At 46.7% G+C, this 18,930-nt stretch overlaps 1 protein-coding gene and 1 pseudogene across 2 annotated transcripts; both read left to right on the top strand.

Moving 5' to 3' along the window:
* Positions 1 to 7,129: 7,129 nt before the first annotated feature.
* Positions 7,130 to 8,251, top strand: LOC117844375 (magnesium-chelatase subunit ChlI, chloroplastic-like; annotated as a pseudogene).
* A 5,617-nt stretch (positions 8,252 to 13,868) lies between these two features.
* Positions 13,869 to 17,399, top strand: LOC117846629 (alcohol-forming fatty acyl-CoA reductase). Of its 2 annotated transcripts, none has more exons than XM_034727862.2 (10): positions 13,869 to 14,029; positions 14,163 to 14,266; positions 14,354 to 14,553; positions 14,620 to 14,720; positions 14,825 to 15,035; positions 15,182 to 15,343; positions 15,607 to 15,682; positions 15,803 to 16,072; positions 16,169 to 16,299; positions 16,866 to 17,399. In XM_034727862.2, the coding sequence occupies exons 1-10, from the start codon at positions 13,951 to 13,953 to the stop codon at positions 17,038 to 17,040; spliced, it is 1,509 nt and encodes a 502-aa protein (XP_034583753.1). In that variant the 5' UTR covers positions 13,869 to 13,950; the 3' UTR covers positions 17,041 to 17,399. The 2 variants fall into 2 exon arrangements, with proteins under 2 accessions (XP_034583753.1, XP_072147635.1); XM_072291534.1 differs by lacking the exon at positions 16,866 to 17,399 and adding an exon at positions 16,715 to 16,858.
* Positions 17,400 to 18,930: the final 1,531 nt, after the last annotated feature.

Raw genomic sequence — 18,930 nt, 5'->3', positions numbered from 1 at the left:
CCGGTGCGGACTTGAGAAGTCAATGGAGTGGCGTCGGTGCGGACCTCAGCGCTCGAAGCAGCGGCGCCATTGGGGAGCCCGGAACCGGAAGTCGATGGAGCGGCGCCGGTGTTTGCTCCGCCGATTGGAAACTCCGTCCTCTGCAGCCTCTCCGCCAAGGTCTCCATCCCCATGTACGACATCAGGAGCCAAACATAGGTGAGCAGCTCGCCGCAGCCCGCAGGTGCCCAAAGCTTTGGCGCGGAGGTATCCTCTGCACCTTCCGGCGGAGAAGCAAAGCATCTCCATCCAGACGCCTTCGATCACCTCCCACATCTTGTCCTCATCACCCAGAGCCAACAACCCTTGAGCAAGAGACCAAGCGTCGTGGACGAAACCTTCCCTTTGGGAACCTTCTGCTGGCTGTTGTAGCTGATGGTCTATTCTTCTTCTTCTTCTTCTTCTTTTTAGATCGCTGATGGTCTATTCTTTGGGCAAGTACTGTCTCCTCCACAGGTAGATTTAGATTGCCGTCGTCATCGAGGATGCCCTTGAGTTCGTTGTAGGCTGTTGTGAAGAGATTCCGCCTGGAGCCAGGCAAAAGCATCTCCGGATTGACGAACAATAGGTACATCATATAGTTGGACATCTGTCTGCACTGGACGGCTTTGCAGCAAGTGAATTCTCCACACTGAGAGCTAGTCCGAGGACTTGGAAGGGATTTCTTTTGAGCAGTAGCCGCCTCCAGTAATGTCGACCATATCGATTTGTCCTTAGAAAAAGCACATCTGTGCCGTGGAAACTCGCCAGAGTAGAAGCAGAAATCCGTGGCGATGTGCCACAGGAGAACGCTCTCATCGAATGGCCGGTCTAGGCTCCGGCTAAGGTTAAGGTGGTGGCTGCATCTGTTCCGCTCAAGAGCCCACTGCCCCCTGTGATCGTTGAACATCCTGTAGCTAGCAGCGTCCGTCATGTAATCCATCCAGCCTCTTTTCAGATATTGAAGAACCAACCCAACGATTCTGTGAGACGAGGAGCACGACTTCATGCACCAATGCTGGTCAAGATAGTCCTTGCACCCAAATAAACTCACAGTGCGCATCTTCTTGGCGTGCCTCTTGTTGCAGACGAAGAATCCCATGAGACTATCGTGACACCATGCCATCTAGAAGCTGCGTCGAGATTCTGGTGGAATTAACAAGTTGCATGTTTTCAGCAATTGAATATATACACCTCCAGCACAGCAGTACAACAGAACAATGCATACGTAATCTTCACATCAGCGTCACTATAATCTTCTCTGTGGCTATTGTGGAAGAGGCCGATGGCTGCCCAGTCGATGGTAGCACCATACAGCAATTCCGTACGCATAGAAAACAAAATCTTTTCCAGCTATCATTGAAGTCAACCACCGTGGGACTACTAGACCTTTCTTGTTCTTCATGAATCAGATAGGAGGCCATCTTTTGTTTCGTGCGGAGGGATTTCTCTACCCAGAAAGATTTTAGAATAATGAGCCGATCAGGATATGGAGATGCAAGGTCCACGAATAGCTTAGAGGACAGGCCTTGCACCACGTTGTGTGCCTTTTGGTCGCCGCATTGAGAATGAGTTTGATCGTTACCATGGATTTATCTCGCCTTCCCTTTTTCCTTGAGGATTATCAATGTTGCGGACAAAAGCCTTTGCTTCTTGCACGAAATCTTCAAGCGAATTGACCGTGCCTTCTACGTCTGCTGTCCTTCGAGCTGGTTCAGATGAGCTGCCTAGGCTATTAATGCTAGCGCTCTTGAGAGCCCATGGCTTCTCCAAGCATTTGAGAACCCCAGGGACGAACAACAAAATTGACGCCTGCAACAATTTCTTGTCGCCACCTGGCCATGATTTACCGAACACTTACGCGCCACGTAAGCAAAACCACTTGAGAAACCAGGTTGACATAGTCAAGGGGGTAATTTATCCGGTTTTTGTAGTTGGAGGTGTATGATTTCTGGTTTACGACTTCGGCGGTGTTTTTCAGACTCGATGACTTCGGGTGGGGGGGGGGTGTTAAAAATGGACTTGTCTCGTCAGTTTTCAGCAGAGATAATAAGCAGGCTAATGCTAGCTAGATGCCTAGATCCATATCGCGACTGGACCGGCAAAAAGCTCCCGGCCCGATTGCAGCTTGTGTGCCGGCGCAGGCCCAAACACCCAATTGGTCCTTGACAAAACTAAGTAGTGAGACACTGAGGTTCCCACACTAGCTAAACGGTATTGATTGCAGCGAAGTGTGCGCTTCACATCGGTGAAGGCTCCCTCTCGCAAAGAATCCGATATATCCTTTTGAAGAAGACTGAGCAGTGCTTCGAGTTGAAGACAGATACGGGTGCAGTAGGCCATGCAGATGCGCAATGCGGCGCCGTGGTGAAGCCGCCGCACCGGCACAACGACCAGCCGCGGCAGAGCACAAGAACGCGGCGCGGCCGCCGCCGACGCGCGCCGCGTTTCTCGATCGACCACACGTGCCTTGCTACCACACTCTCGATCGGGTGGTTAGTTGCTGATGGGGAGGTGGCCTGTTTTGATGGAATCCGTCGCAGCCTTGGAGGTGCGTGTCGGGCCATGTGATAATTGTGAATTGTGATTAGACTTGACCCGATGGTAGCCTGCTTGCCGGGACCCCCCGCGCACAGTCATCTTATATACTAGCTACCACACCGTCCTGACGCCGATCCAGCTGCCGTGATAGCTGCAGGTTTAATTTGTGGGAATGATATTTACACTACTGCAGGTTACAGGTGCAACTGTGTTCTAGTTATTTGCGATGACTGTGGCTCCTGCCGGGGTGCCCCGTCGGTCCTTGACTAGTTCCTGTACGGTGCGGGAAATAAATTGCTAGTCACACATTTGACACAGTTTGGCAAAAATACGTGTGTGGAAGCAAACCAATCATATGCCCCATGTGTTTGTCCCTTTGCCGTACTAATAAATACTCCCTCCGTCCCAAAATGATTGGTTTATTAGAAAAAAGAAATATCATCTAACTAACTTGCTCTATCGAACCAATCACTTACTGCTGAGTTAGATTTCTATTTGCTATGAATGAGTCATGGAAAAATATTAATAATGCAATAACAAAAAAGTTTGACTTTGATCAAACATTAAACTACATGTATTTATTTATTATCATATAAAGTATATATAATGTAAAAAGACGCCGGACTGGCTTGAAAACACCAGCGCCTTGGTCATCATATATAGCCGTGTCGCCCTGGTCCTCCCATGCAACCAATCAATTCCTTCCTAAATGACACGTTGCTGGAGAACTTGCAAATGTACATCTCATGTTTGATTGAGAATAGATTGAATACTGTACAACCCCTTATAATCTGTTGTTAATTGCATCCACCCTTACGAGTATATATAGAGTACATATGAGGAGAAGACTTGCAGTAAGACAAGTTTAAACCGCACGACAACTTAAGTCGCCGATATATGGAATGCTATGTTATAATTAATGGATTCAAATAATGCAATAGTTATAGAGTGCACGTGCATAAATGTTAGTGTATGTAAAAGTCATCGTTGCTTCAATGCTTTGTTCCAAATATGGAAAGAACAAATAAAACTATCTGTACATCACCCACCATCTACTTTTTGAAAGTCCGTAATGCTACGGCACTAACGTCCGGAATTTTTAAAAAATTGGACGGCTCGACATATGTTGCAATAGTTGTTTATGCATGTTTCATAGTAAATGTTGCATGAAATATAGCGTCCATGTTGCGGGAATTTTCTATCCTAGAGTCAAACGATGTGGTCATTTTTTCACATATTTTTCATGTTGCAAATATTTTGTTTTGATGTTGCAACGGACCGTCCGATGGGAAATCCCATCGGACGTCCGGGCGCTAGCAATGCCATGTGAAAAAAAATGGGAGGAAGAAAACGATTGATACCCACTGGTGGTTGCCACGCTCAGTTGGCAAATCGACGGTGCCATGGCTCGGGAAGATGGCGGCGAGCGTGCTTAAAGTCGCGGGTCGGGGCATCGGCGGTGGGGCGGCATCCTACGCCGGCTTGGCTGCCTACTCTAGCAGCTGCACGCGCCTATTGTCGCCAACTCCTGGTGCCCGCCGCCCTATCCTAGGTCTGCGGTAGGGGCCAGGTGCGGAGGGCGTCGGCCAGTGATGTTGGTGGCGGCATGTGCTTCGCCCAGATCTCCTTCTCCGACGCTCCAGGGCAGCGACAGTAGGCAGCCGGTCTCTTGGGTGATAGATGCGATTCTGCTCGGCCAATTCCAGTGCCCTGTGGTGGATCCACTCAGGCGTGGTTCATGTGGGCTCCTGGTGGCCGTTGCTCGGCTCCATGGAGGTGGCATCGGCCGGCAAGGGCACATGGGACCCGAGGTGGACCGGACATGGCAGTAGCCACCGGCCTTTGGGTTGTCAGGGTGTCGAGGTTCTCAGGCGAAAGCTATGACTGGTGTCGGTGACAACGGTGTCACGATGCATCGTTCTCCTTGTTGAAGGCATTGCGGTGAGGATCTCAACCTCCAAGGACATTTTCCAGGTGAAAACCGAAGAACCAACTCGTAGGTTCGGGCGGTGGCGGCATCTTGGCATTGCTTTCCTCTTGAGGCGCCCGTTTTGGAGTCCTTGGGATGGCGGAACCATATCGGCTTGAAGGGATGGCGGTGCACGGGTTGTTTCAGTGCACTTGTTTGGGTTGCTAGAGTTTATGGTAGAGATTGACTAAGTGCAGTTTCTATGCAACTAGAGAGCACCAGGAAGCAGGTGCCCGTCGAAGCAGGATGATCCTAACTTCTGAAGTTTCTAAGAAAATAGCAGATGTGAGGGGATTAGTTGCTACATAAGCCCAATGCAAGGGTGAAGCAAGAGCATAGAAGAAATTTGAAGCTTAATCTTTCTAGCTTTCTTTCTTAATCTCTTTCTTGTTTTTTCCTCATTTTGAGGTGTGGAGTCTAAGTAATCATGTATCTTCTAGCTAAGTAGCCGGATTTGTTTCTTTGTGGTCGTAGACATTCACATGCGAATGTCCAGGACCGGATAATTTTCTTAATTTAAAAAACATACTTTAGTGGCCCAAAACAAAGAAGAAACGTGGCGACCTTAGATTATTTGATGGAGGGCAGGTATGCACATGATGAGTTGATGACCCCTGCCCGGCTATATATATGTGTATACTTGGCATGGCTAGACACCAAGACAAGGCAAGAGCTCACACACATTACACTACAAATCGTTAGAATTTGGTAGCTTGAGGCTTAGGCTGCCGGGCACGTCAGACTGGCGGCATCCATGGACGCTGCTAAGGTTGCAGGATTTTTCAAGGATAGGATCATCCTCATCACCGGCTCCACTGGCTTCCTAGGAAAATGTACTTTACATATCTGTATGTACACACACTGCACTACTATGTATATATATGCTCCAAATATAATGCATATACACCCTATGCGATGCATGTTGAGCAAAATCATGTAACCCATGTGCGTGCAGTGCTGGTGGAGAAGATCCTGCGAGTTCAGCCGGACGTGAAGAAGCTCTACCTGCTGGTGAGGGTGTCCGACAACACGGCCGCCAAGCAGCGTGTGCTCCATGAGGTGTGGTTGTATTTTTAAGTGTGCATGCATTTCTTATATATATGTCATGTTTTCTTCATTATATTATTCACGCATCATCATGTCTATGCATTATCTCTTTTAGATAAAAAAAGATGAGCTGCCCTAATCATTCCAAAATATTGATGATGGAAAGTACTGGTTCATCCCCGCGCCCCCCCCCCCCCCCCCCCCCCCCCCCCCACACACACACACACACACCATCTTTTCGTCGACACAGATCGTAGCTAGGGACAGAACTCTTCTGCCTTCTAAGGGACAAACACGGAGCTGACTTCCAGTCCTTTATCAGAGAGAAGATATCACCTTTAGCCGGGGACATGAGAGATGAGAATCTTGGACTAGAGAGCACCCGAGCCAAGCAGCTGTTCGAGGAGATCGATATTATCGTCAACGGAGCTGCAATCACTGATTTCTACGAGAGGTACATATCCATGTCCCTATATGTCCAAAAAGAGAACGCTGAGCTGCGTACTCATGCTGCCCTAGCAGGTATGATGTTGCCTTGGCATCCAACACCTTCGGAACCGTTCATGTATGCAATTTCGCAAAGCAGTGTTCTCACCTCAAGCTGCTCCTTCATGTTTCCACCGGTAAGTTATACTACATGTTTAATTGTAGATGATGCAATCGAACCATTAAAATACTTTGCAAATAACTATTATCCACAGATATACATGAAGCATGATATGCCAACAAAAAAAATCTAGACAGCATCTAACATAGTAAGTATAAGCAGTACTAAAAAGAGAGGTCGAGGCCCATGCATTGATTCTCTCTATATGATCGATCTACCACCTGTAACGACAATTGTACTTTTTCCCTTGGATCTCCTGATTAAATCTATGTGTGAAGCTTTGATGACACGAACCTGAGAAAGCTGTGGGGGACTAGAGGCACAGGGCATGGTGATGGATACGCGTTTAACTTTGATCCCAATTGCATCAACCTGGAGACTGTATCTGTTCAGCACCCACATCCCGGCCGTTCTCAAGGTGGCTGCCCACATGAAGAAAGAAGGCAGCGCATGATACGCCTCGGTTGATCTTTGCATGAAGGAGGTCTTTGCTATGGTACTCACGTAGAGACCGGAATAAAGCTAGCTATTCTTTATCTAAAAAATATAGACTGCACTGTACAAGTGTCACCATCTAAATTGAGCCATTTATAGCTATAGTTGCTATATACACACACGGTATATATGTATCAAGCACATGGTTGTAGAATTAAAATAAGGGGGTGTTTGGGAGCACTCCACTCCATAAAAAATTGCTCCACTCCACCAACTCCGAAAATTTCGTAGCCAAACGCGTCTTGCTCCAGTAACTCCGGCTCCAGGAAAAAGGTGGAGCAGGGGGGTAGATCCACGTTTTTCATGGAGTACCTCAAGAGGTGCTCCAAAAACCTCATTTTCAGACTTCCTCGTAGAGTTGGGATTATTTACCCACCGCCACTGGTTACACAGGTTACCGGTTCGGTTCTTTTTTCTATATCCTCCGTCATCTTCATTTCCTCTCCCATGGGGCGCAGGCCGGCAGGGGCGTCCGGCCGGGGGCGAGCTCCCCCCGCGGCGGCGGCGCGGCCGGGGCGAGCTCCCCCGCGGCGGCGGCGTGGCCGGCCGGGGCGAGGGCCAGCCGGGGCGAGCTCCCCGCGGCGGCGGCGCGGCCGGGGCGAGCTCCCCCGCGGCGGCGGCGGCGCGGCCGGGGCGAGCTCCCCCGCGGCGGGGGCGTGGCCGGCCGGGGCGCGGGCCAGCCGGGGCGAGTCGGCGACCCCTTCAACTCCGACCCGGACGACCCGGAGGTCATGGGCCCCGAGGTCCGCGAGCGGGTCCTCCAGGGGGACACCGGACTCCCCGTCACCACCGCCAAGATCACCATGGTCGACCTGCCCCTCGGCGCCACCGAGGACCGCGTCTGCGGCACCATCGACATCGAGAAGGCGCTCACCGAGGGCGTCAAGGCCTTCGAGCCGGGCCTGCTCGCCAAGGCCAACAGGGGGATACTCTACGTAGACGAGGTCAATCTGTTGGATGACCATCTCGTGGATGTGCTGCCGGACTCTGCCGCGTCGGGGTGGAACACGGTGGAGAGTGAGGGTATCTCCATTTCCCACCCTGCCCGGTTCATCCTCATCGGCTCCGGTAACCCGGAGGAAGGGGAGCTCCGGCCGCAGCTGCTGGACAGGTTCGGGATGCATGCGCAGGTTGGTACCGTCAGGGACGCAGAGCTGAGGGTGAAAATCGTGGAAGAGAGGGCTCGCTTTGACAGAGACCCGAAGGCGTTCCGTGACTCCTACAAAGAGGAGCAGGAGAAGCTCCAGGACCAGATCTCATCCGCTCGGTCTAACCTTGGTGCCGTGCAGATCGACCATGACCTCATTGAAAGGAAGGGACAAGGTCACAGTGGAGGACATTGCTACTGTCATTCCAAACTGCTTGAGGCATCGGCTCCGGAAGGATCCCCTTGAATCCATTGACTCGGGTTTGCTTGTCATTGAGAAGTTTTACGAAGTCTTTAGCTAGATTATCTTTGAGGTAAATGTTCCTTAGTCACAAATTCTGGCAGCAGGCTTCTGTCCTGCTGTAACAGTGTTATCTGGATATCAATTTTGTGCTTCTAGCATCATAATGTAGAATCCATTCTGTTCCATCTGGAATGCATGTTATGAGCTGAGGAATGTAGGTTTGTTTGCCTCAATATCTCTGCGGCGGGGGCGTGGCCGGCCGGGGGCGAGTTCCTTGCCAGGTGCCTACCGTCGTGGCGTCCGTGGGAAGAAGAGAAGAGGAGAGGAGAGAGAGGAAGAGGAGAGGAGAAAATAGAAGAGTATGACATGTGGATCCGTTTACAAAGGGTAAAATAGAACATTCACAACAAGTGCTCGTATTTTTGGAGCTGAAGCACTGCCATTAGCCAAACACGTGCAGCAGCTCTATGTTTTTTTGGAGTTGGTGGAGTGGAGCTAGGAAAGTGTGGAGCTGGTGGAGTGAAGCTGGTTTTTCTAAAGTGGAGTGCTCCCAAACAGGCCCTAAGAAATAGAACAAAATAAAGCATGCACAGATATGAATAATGCATACAAGTTTGACATCATATTTGTATTTATATGTTAATGTTCTGCATTACGTACACGAGTTGTTCCAGCCTATAAAACATCGGTACCTCGTGTCCTTACCCATATATATTGCCATGTGCGCCTGCACGGCTGCACCCCCATTGTTTGCCTTTTGTGTGCAATTAGAAACAAGGAGAGAAACAAACGTGCAGTTACAGATTGCACTTTGTTATCAATGCGGCACATCGCTGCTCACTGAATAATTCGTACGTCAAAAATATTAATTAAAAGAATAATTAGCTAAGAATGTACTGCATCAGAGACTTAGACGAGTTTGACGAGTTTGACCACAACCATTGCAATAGTAATTATTTTTATCATCAGTTTTTCTCGTGAGCAGCCGAACAGGCCCTGCATCTCCGCTTCGTCCTCGCAGTCCCAGAGTTGACGATGCGCACACCATGAAACTAGATCCGATCACGGGCCGTCCGACCCAACGAACCCGATCCGACCTGTCAAAAAAGAAAAAACACCGATCCAACCAACCCGACCAACCATTACATCAGGTGGCCCACAATGATGACTTTCCAGTCGCCCGTACGCTTGCTTGCGACCGGTCGAATTTGTCCCGACGAACACACTGGTCCAAGTGCGCGGGTCCCGCGATGGTCTTAACGCAACTGCAGCTCTGCCTCCTCCATTTTCTTCGCTTTCGTTCTCTATCCTCTATCTATCCTCGCTCGCTGTTGAGGCTCGTTACTTACACAATTTTAGTGTCATTTAATTAGTATTTTCATGCTTAAGTTTATACTAACCCATCACTTGGCACCTGAAATAACCACATTATTGCATATGTGTTGTATTTTGGAGTATATTGCATTATGGCAAGAAATACGACATAATCAAGAGGGTTTGCATAAATAGCTTAATGAATATTTGGACATGGGTCGTCGAGAGAAGCCAGCATGAGGAATGAGAGGACCAGAAAGGTCAGGAAGAGCCCAGGCTGATCGGCCTGGGACCCTCTGGGTCGATCGGCCTAACCCATTCCAGAGCCCGATCGACCTCCCGTTTCTTCAGCGTGAATTCTACGATGATGTCTAGGGTTTTTTCACCGACATTGACCTAGAGCTGCCACCTATGGGAGACTATAAATACCCCCTCATGGACTTCAAGGAGGGAGAGTTAGGGAGAGAGAGGAGAAAACACCACGTAAACACCATCCACCACCGCTACAAGGAGAAAAAATGGAGAGAAGATTGGATCTACGAGAAGCCACGCGAAGCAGAGCACCAAAAGAGGAAGGAACCTCCCAAGCCGATCGGCTTGGAGGTGCCCAGACCGATTGGCCTGGGGCTTTCCTACCCCCGTTCGTCGTCGTCTTCGGTCCAGTTGATCTACAGGGCGATCTTTACCCAGAATTCTGTCAACACGTGTAAGATCATGGGTAAAGTCTCTGTTTGTCCTCAGGGTTATATGGAGATCTTGATTTGTAATCAATGAACCTCTTGTTTAAAATATGTTTGTTATTTATCATATCTTGATGATGCTCTTTCATGTAATGGCTGGCCAGCGCTATTTTAGGTTGCTTATTTGCTTACCTAGAATGATCATCAAGCCGTGTTCTTATCGTTCAATATTTGAGTACCCTCGTGTAGTGACAACGTACGAGAGGGAAAGTGTTGGGCATAGTTCATATCCACTCACAATAACACTTAGATCCAGTTCTTTCATGCATGGTGATTACATCTACAAGTGATCCTAGATCCCTAGGATAAGCGTTTTATCTATCTTGTTTACATTCATACTCTCTATCTGCTTTAATCTAAGTCACTGGTTCTTTTGTTAGATCAATCTTATCATATACAAAGAACCTTCAGTTACATAGATTAGTGCTTAGTTAAGCGTGCAAATCCACTTGTTCCACGGATTGATAAACCTTGGGGATTACTCTAAGGGAAGAGCTACAATTGATCCGTACGCTTGCGGTTCATAAATTAGCATGTTAACTGTCGTCAACACTCACCTCTTCCTTTCTCAGGCGGAGGTCCTGTGCGGACGACCAGGACCTTCTGGCAACTGGCGGCGGCGAGCTGGGCGAGTCCAGCCAGGCCCAGCACTCCTCACGCGGGAGCGATCGCGGAACCGTGATAAAATGGTGGCCTGGGCGAGCTGGTCTGGGCAGGGCCCAGTGGGGCCTCTTCGCGCAGGAGCGGTGGCAGGACTGTGGTGAGGGTGCGGCGAGCGGCCACGGTGGAGTAGTGACACGGGCACATTGAAGCAGCGGTGGCCCGTGGCGTGCATCTGCAGAGGAGCAAGCACGGCAACAGCCGGTGGTGCCTCGGTGAGCCTCCGCTTGCGCTCGGCGCGGCGAAGCGACATTTTTTTTCCTTCTTTTTTATTTATTTTGTTTCTATTTTTTGTGAATTTTGTTTGAATTTTTTGTATAATTTTTTGTTGAAATTTTTTTGTATAACTTTGTGTTCAAAATGCTTGCATCAAAAAAAAATTTCTAATTTTTCATCGGTTTTTTGTTTTCAAAACTTTTATCTCTCAATGCTCCAAAAAAAATTTGTATAAATTTTGATAAATTTTTATTTCAAAAGTTTTGCATATCTTGGTCAACGTTGAGTGGGGGCGAACGCCTTCACGGTGGCTTCGGACACAGCTCGGCCTTGCGCTTGCTATCGAGGCATGGAGGCGTAGCAGTAGCAAAAGGGGGTGACGGCGCGATGCAGAGGAAAGAGGGCAGCTGCGTTGGTGTGGAGAATATGAAGGAAGATGACGTGGTGGCTCTGGCGTGCACCGGATGAAGAGGGTGACCGTGGTGGTGCGGAGCTGAGGGAGGAAGACGACGTCGGCTACACGGGGGATGGCGGAGTCTTCAGGCTATCGAGTCAACCCGCAAGCCATCGGGCTTTGGTCGGGTCAGGCGCGGGCCACGATTTTCAGCTCGATGCTCGGGTCGGGCATGAGCGAGCCAAGGGGAAAAGCATCAGGTTCTTTTGTGGCCTGACCAACCCAATCCCACCAGGTATTTGATTAGGTCTACATGAAACTAGCTGACTTGTCGATGTTTCCGTCTTCATCGATCCGCGGCCGCTGGCTGGCCAAATTGTGGTCCAAGCTGTCAGTGTTTAGACCTGAAAACCTACCGAGTGGGGTGCTCGAGGTAGTGTTTTGGTTAGTGGGACTCGTCAAGATCAGGAACTCGAATGTAAACGCAGACACACAATTTAGACAGGTTCGGACCGCTGAATAGCGTAATACCCTACGTCCTGTGTGTTGGTTGAGTTGAATTGCTTTGAAGGAGATCCCTACCTCACCTTATATTGCTGGGGGCAGAGTTACATGTCGGTTGTTTTAAAAAATACTAGTCGGATTCGACTATACGAGTTCTACTCCTATTGTTAATAATTTTCCTAATCCTCAACTAGTTCTTGTTTTACCACATAGACTACGCTGTCTTGCACCATAGTCTTCATGTCAGATACGTTTCAGTATCCAGCTTTGTATTTAAGATTGTCCAAACCTTCTGGTAGACCTATAGATGTACATACGACACATGCTGCTACTGCTGAGCAACCAAAATTAATTATGTCGCCAGAGCATCTCCTCCTAGCAAGAATACCGGCCATATTGATGGCCTGAATTGCCAAGCCTAGGCGCAATGGGCACCGGACGAAGCTACAGAAGCCACCCAGCGACCGGTCTTGCCGCCCTGATGGATGCGCACACGTGAACACACCGCCACCCGCAGCGCACGCGGCGGTCGCGCCGCCGTGCACCGTCGATTTCACACGAGCTAGCCTATATGTTGCTGTCTCGATCGGGTCAAGGACCGGCTGATCGTGATATACTTTGTTCCAAATTCCAACTGCTGCTTGGGGTTCCAGGTGGTGCTACGAGTTGAGAGAATGAAATCTCACGGAGAAAAACTTGCAAGCACCAGAAGCCTATTTGAGCTCCCGGCGCAAAGGAATAAAAAAAAAACCGCTAAAGCTGCTCATCACAGGGATAGTATATTTTGATTCTCCAGTATGTCCCACGTAGCAACTCAACAGGAGGCTAAAATGTTGGAGCAGTTTGTGTTGGAATTCGATGACATGGCTTGCTTAGCACCCTGGGAGCATAAAAACACTATAAAGTTGCCCGGGGTTGTAGGCAAATATTGCCACAACAAGCACAACAAGCAATCCCTAGCCGGGTGATTTGTTGCTTGCTATAACAGTAGCTAGCCATATTTTTCTAGCTTGGTGCCTCACCTACCAATGCCTAATTCGTTTACCAAACCTTGCCTATTGAACTAACAAACGTCGAACATGTGGAAAACCTTGTATAAGGTGTGACGAATAAATTTTCAGCCACACCTTATTAGTCATGGTTTGAGAAAAAATATGTGGCAATGTGTGGAAGAAAGACTTGGCATACTAATAAAAGCATCTAACCAACTTGCTTCTCAATTTTTTTTCTAGTACTCCATCAACTCGAGCTCAAGAAAAAGGTTAATAATTTTGAGAGACATAAGTATTAGAAATTTATAAAATAAAATCAATGCCCATATTGCATCATTTAGCTTGCCCGTAACAATTTTGATAGACATATAAGTATTTTCTATATTAGCAATAATACACATCTATACATAGTCTACATGTGCCGCACGTTATACATGTATACCTCACTTCAGTATTTTATTTCTATATTAACAATGGTAGAAATATGTAATTTAGGATCATATAATGGTGTGCTACCAAGCTGACACTCTTATCTTCTAATATATAAAGGTGTATTGATTTTGATTTGGATGCAGCAGTAAGTGAAGCACTATAGCATTTTGCAATGATCTGTATTTGGCAAATTAAATGAGATATAACAAGCTGGTAATATAATCTGATTGCATAAAAGTGGTTGCATGAAACATGAAAGATGGGTACAACATCGGCTGTGTCCTATGGTGCCTATATATGATGATTTTTTGTATTTAAATTCTTTCTTTTTTAGACTAGTATTAACCCCATTACGTGGGTAGCAGAATTTGAATTAAGTTTTCCACTATGGCTCCCCCCCCCCCCCCCATCTACCTGTGAAGAAAAATGAAGGAAGAAAACGATTTATAACCATCTACTTTAATGGGCTAATTAATGGCCCAAAATAAAGAAGAAATGCGTGGTGGTAATGACTCCCGCCTCCCTATATATATTGAGTACTTCTCAGAGCTACACACCAAGACGAGGCAGCCCTTTTTTTTATAAGAGGATTCGGTAGCTTGGAGGTTGGCGCACTTTAGGTCAGCAGCCATGGATGCTACTAAGGTTGCAGGGTGTTTCAAGGATAGGACCATCCTCGTCACCGGCTCGACCGGCTTCTTAGGAAAATGTACTTTACATGGATATATACATTGCAAAACTAGAAATCTACTCGGCTGTAATATGTATATATTATATATATGGTCCAAATAGGAAAATACATATGCATACTATGTGACGTGAGCAAAATCCTGTGCGTGCAGTGCTGGTGGAGAAGATACTGCGAGTTGAGCCAGGCGTGAAGAAACTCTACCTGCTGGTGCGTGCGCCCGATGATGTGGCCGCCGAGCAGCGTATGCTCCATGAGGTTGTTGTATTTTGAAGTCCGTGTGCATTCCAAATCCATATGATGAAAAGTAGCATTGTTTCATCTCCCTCTTTGTTTTGTTGGCAGATTATAGGGACAGAACTCTTTAGCGTTCTGCGAGAAGAACATGGAGCTGATTTCCAGTCCTTCATCAAAGAGAAGATATCCCCTTTAGCTGGGGACATCATACATGAGAATCTTGGCCTTGAGAGCACCCAAGCCAAGCAGCTGCTCGAGGAGATTGATATTATCGTCAACGGAGCTGCAACCACTAATTTCTACGAGAGGTACACATCCTTAGAATTGAGAAAAGAGATTGATTGTTGAGCTGCATACTCATGCTGACCTAGCAGGTATGATGTTGCCTTGGCATCCAACACCTTGGGAACCGTAAATGTATGCAAGTTCGCAAAGCAGTGTTCTCACCTCAAGCTGCTCCTTCATGTTTCCACAGGTAAGCAGTTATTAGCGCACAATATGATGAATGTATCATGAAGAGAAAATTATATATCTGCCAGAAATGTGGAAACCGGGTGCAAATTATAATTCCCTGTACAGCCTACGTAGCTAGCTGTAAGCAAAAAGGCCGGATACTAGAGAAACCGCTCCAGATGGGCCAAACACTAAAGAAGGGTCGCTGCATCGACGTCGAAGCAGAGCTAGATTTAGCTAATGATGTCAAAGCAAAGCTTGTGAAGACTCGTTCTGGTAACGACACCTCTCATCAGAAGCTACAAAAGGTAGCCATGAAGGAACTCGGCTTGAAGAGGTATGCACAAACTTGATTAGCTTACACTATAATTTTTTCATTCACTTAAGTACATCTTAATTAGAAACGACCCACTTAAGTACATAGGAACATATATACACACATAGAGTGGTCTATACTAACAGCCAATGTCTTGAATATTGAAGGGCTAAGTACTTTGGGTGGCCCAACGTCTATGCGTTCACCAAGGCTATGGGAGAGATGCTGCTTGGCACCATGAGGGGAGACCTCCCTGTTGTCATAATGCGGCCAAGCATCGTAATAAGCACTTTTCAGGATCCATTTCCTGGATGGATAGAAGGAATCAGGTATTAAAAATATGAATATATGCCTCTCTTTGTTTTGTTTTTTGTTTTTTTTGTGGGTGGGGGCAAGATTTATATTGTATACACACATTTACGGGCTCGATCACATAATTCCAGATTCAAGTTATGTGCATATTCAAGAAAACAATGGATCCAATTTTCCCCCACCGGTGGGGAGAAAAATAAAAAAAATCCCAAGCAAAAAATAATTAGTAAGTAAAGTATGTCGAACGATTTCCACTACATGCTACTATTTTTGGTTGCAGGACAATGGATGTTATGATTGCTGCTTCCTACGAGCAAAAACTTCCGTGTTTCATAGGCGGTCACGTACTTGATTCGGTCGGTGATCATCATATATCTGCAACATGTTAGAACAGGAAATTCAATAATTACAACAATATATATATTGTTGTATGTAAACTTAATAATCCCAAGAAAATGCATGCTTAAATTTGACAGATACCGGGAGACATGGTGGTTAATGCTACAATGGTAGCCATGGCCACTCACTACGACTGTTCGGGAACTCAAGTAGTCTACCATGTGACCTCAGCACTCCAAAATCCACTGTCATGCAATCTTCTAGAGGAATCAGTATATGGGTACTGCTTGATCAATCCTCGTGTGGGGGACGACAAGAGGACCATTCAACATGAAAGGCCTATGCTGTTCAGTAGATATGCATATTTCCATGCATATATGGTTCTAGCATACAAGACACGACTCCAGGTGCTCATTTCTCTTTCTTGTATAGGGTTAATTTTGAACACAATTTAATACCCTGCTCCATTTAGCTCATGTGGTGATCACTTGGAAATATCTTAGGTGCTTTATCTAGCGAATCGTCTATTACTTTGTGGGCGCTTCACAGAGTATCACAATAAACTCAACAGGAGCTTGAATTGCTTGATATTTATGGCCAAGCTTTATGCCCCATACGTCTTCTTCAAGGGATGGTGAGCTTTACAAACTATCTTATTATCATTTTTCCTCTTCGTAGTTCATTCGGCTTAGATTTGAATATGACCTGATGATTAAGTTGAGATGTACTGCGTAGAGCATATCTGAGTTTTCAGGAGTGGATATCACCTTATATACACACCATCGCGTTGCAATCGCTCACGATTTGAACAGCTACATGTTTAATCGTTGCAGATGCAATCGGATCATTAAAACAGTTTGCAAATAACTATTATCCCTAGGCATACATGAAGCATGCCAGCAAAAGAAAAATCTATACAGCAGTTAACATAGCAAATATAAGCAGTACTAAGAGAGATCGATGCCCATGCAGTGATTCTCTCTGTATCATATTTTCTTAGCCTCTGCATCGATCGATTGATGCATATACCTGTCCATTATTACACGCAGCTGTCCATTATTTAGACGCAGGACTAAGGTCCGACTCAAAAAAAGGTACTTGAATAGACAGACGTTCAACACATCCATCTCTATGTATATCGTACACCACCTGTAATGATAGTTGTATTTCTTTTTCTCCTGATTGAATCTATGTGTGAAGCTTTGACGACACGAACCTGAGAATGCTGCGGGGGACGACAGGGAAAGGGCATGGTGATGGATCCGTGTTCAACTTTGATCCCAATTGCATCAACTGGAGAATGTATATGTTCAACACCCACATCCCGGCTGTTCTCAAGGTGGCAGCCCACATGAAGAAAGAAGGCACTGCATGATATGTATCGGTTGATCTTTGCGCGAAGGAGGTCCTTGCTATCATGATATTGCACTATATGGCGGTGGTTGGGTGGAAAACTCATGCAAAGGCTTGAATAAACCTAGCTACTTATATATTCCTTAATTCATTTATATATGACGTTGATCAGTTTAAATTTGAGCAAGCCAGCGTCATATATAAATGAACGGAGGTAGTATAAACAATTTATATTGTACTTTACAAGCGTTACCTTCTAAATCGAGCTATTTTTAGATATGAAGTATAAACGGTATGTACCAAGGACATGGTTGTAAAACAAAAGGAAAAAGATATAGAATAAAATAAAAGATGATATCCTACTTGCATGTTTGTGCTTTACTCGAGTTGTTTCAGCACATAAAACATTAGTACCTCGTGTCCTTCGTCCTTCCCCATATATGTTTAATTACCTGCCGTGTGCGCCCGAGTTCCATTCTTGCCGTTTGTATACACTTGGAAGTAAAAGGAGAGAATACGTGCGCTGTGCGCAACCGATGTTACTAGCTATACGTACGTGCCAGGACGGGAGTCATCGATGGCCATGTTACCTATCCCATTCACTAGCGAGTGTCACATTTATTTCTTGAGCAAGTCTTTTTTTTATTATTTTCTAATAACGTACCGCCACCGACAGGGATTTATTTTCGTTGGATTTTGCGAGATTGGGGTGTCGGACGTGCTGCGGATGATTGGGGAGAAATTCGTGCATCATGAGAACAGCCACAGCGGACCCTGCCGCAGCAAACCTCGGGTGAGCTGGGTGCCGGCGCCGCCATGCGGGTGGAGCTGCGAGGAGATGCAGGGGATGAAGCTGAAGCGCCAATGCACCACCACGGCGTGGGCAGCACGAGCAGCTCAATCTCGAAGTTGGACGCTGGGCAGGAATAATCGTAGCCGTCGGCGTCGAACTGCGACGGCGTCGGCACTCCTCAATCTCGGCGGCAACGAACACGCACGCCACGAACAAACAACATTTCATCGAGCTGCTCGTGCTGGTGAACTTAGTACTTGGTGGGTTGTTCACGGAGTTCCACAACAAGCTGATCAACCGAAATTACAACTACTTCATGATTCTGGCCAAGTTGTATGCCCCGTTTGCCTTCTTCAAGGCATGGTGAGATTTAGGAAAGTTATTCTAAAACATCTTTTGTTCTAATAGTGTATTGTGGTTCCGTTTTAATTTACACGTTAATTTGAATATAGGTCGATAAAGCCTGAACCTACGCTTATACAGTACATTGCATCTTTCAAAAGGTTACAAATAGAATATGCAAAATCTTGTCACGCGGTGCAGCAATGAAAAATTTCCAACAAAAAGAAGGTTAATCAATCCCACAAACAAATTTAAACAGCAGCTCAACATACACTTCCTCCATTGTTAAGAAAATTAAGGAAAGTGTTTCGGATGAGTCCTTGGATTACTTGCGAGAGTACTGATTAACTTTTTGCCCTCTCTTACATTGATTCTTTGTGAAGCTTTGATGACACGAACCTCAGGAAGCTGTGGAGGACGTCAGGCGCCAGCCAGGGTGACGGCTACATATGTAACTTCGATCCCAACTGCGTCAATTGGGAATTGTATTTGCTGGACACCCACATCCCGGCTGTTCTCAAGATTTCCCGCGGGGAGAAAGACGGCAGAGCCTGAAAACCTATTCATCTCTACCTAATCGAGATCTAGCATGTGTGCCATGTACCTAGACCATACTACCGCTCACTCCGTTCCAAATTATAGGTCGTTTTAACATTCTTAGATTCCCGATTGTTCTCAAGATTTCCCGTGGGGAGAAAGATGGCAAAGCCTGAAAACCTATTCATCTCTACCTAATCGAGATCCAGCATGTGTGCCACGTACCTAGACCATACTACT

Source organism: Setaria viridis, chromosome 2 (genome assembly GCF_005286985.2).
Source record: "Setaria viridis chromosome 2, Setaria_viridis_v4.0, whole genome shotgun sequence".
NCBI lineage: Eukaryota > Viridiplantae > Streptophyta > Magnoliopsida > Poales > Poaceae > Setaria > Setaria viridis.
Note: the sequence above shows the minus strand (reverse complement) of the source record. Positions and strands in the feature narration are given on the sequence as shown.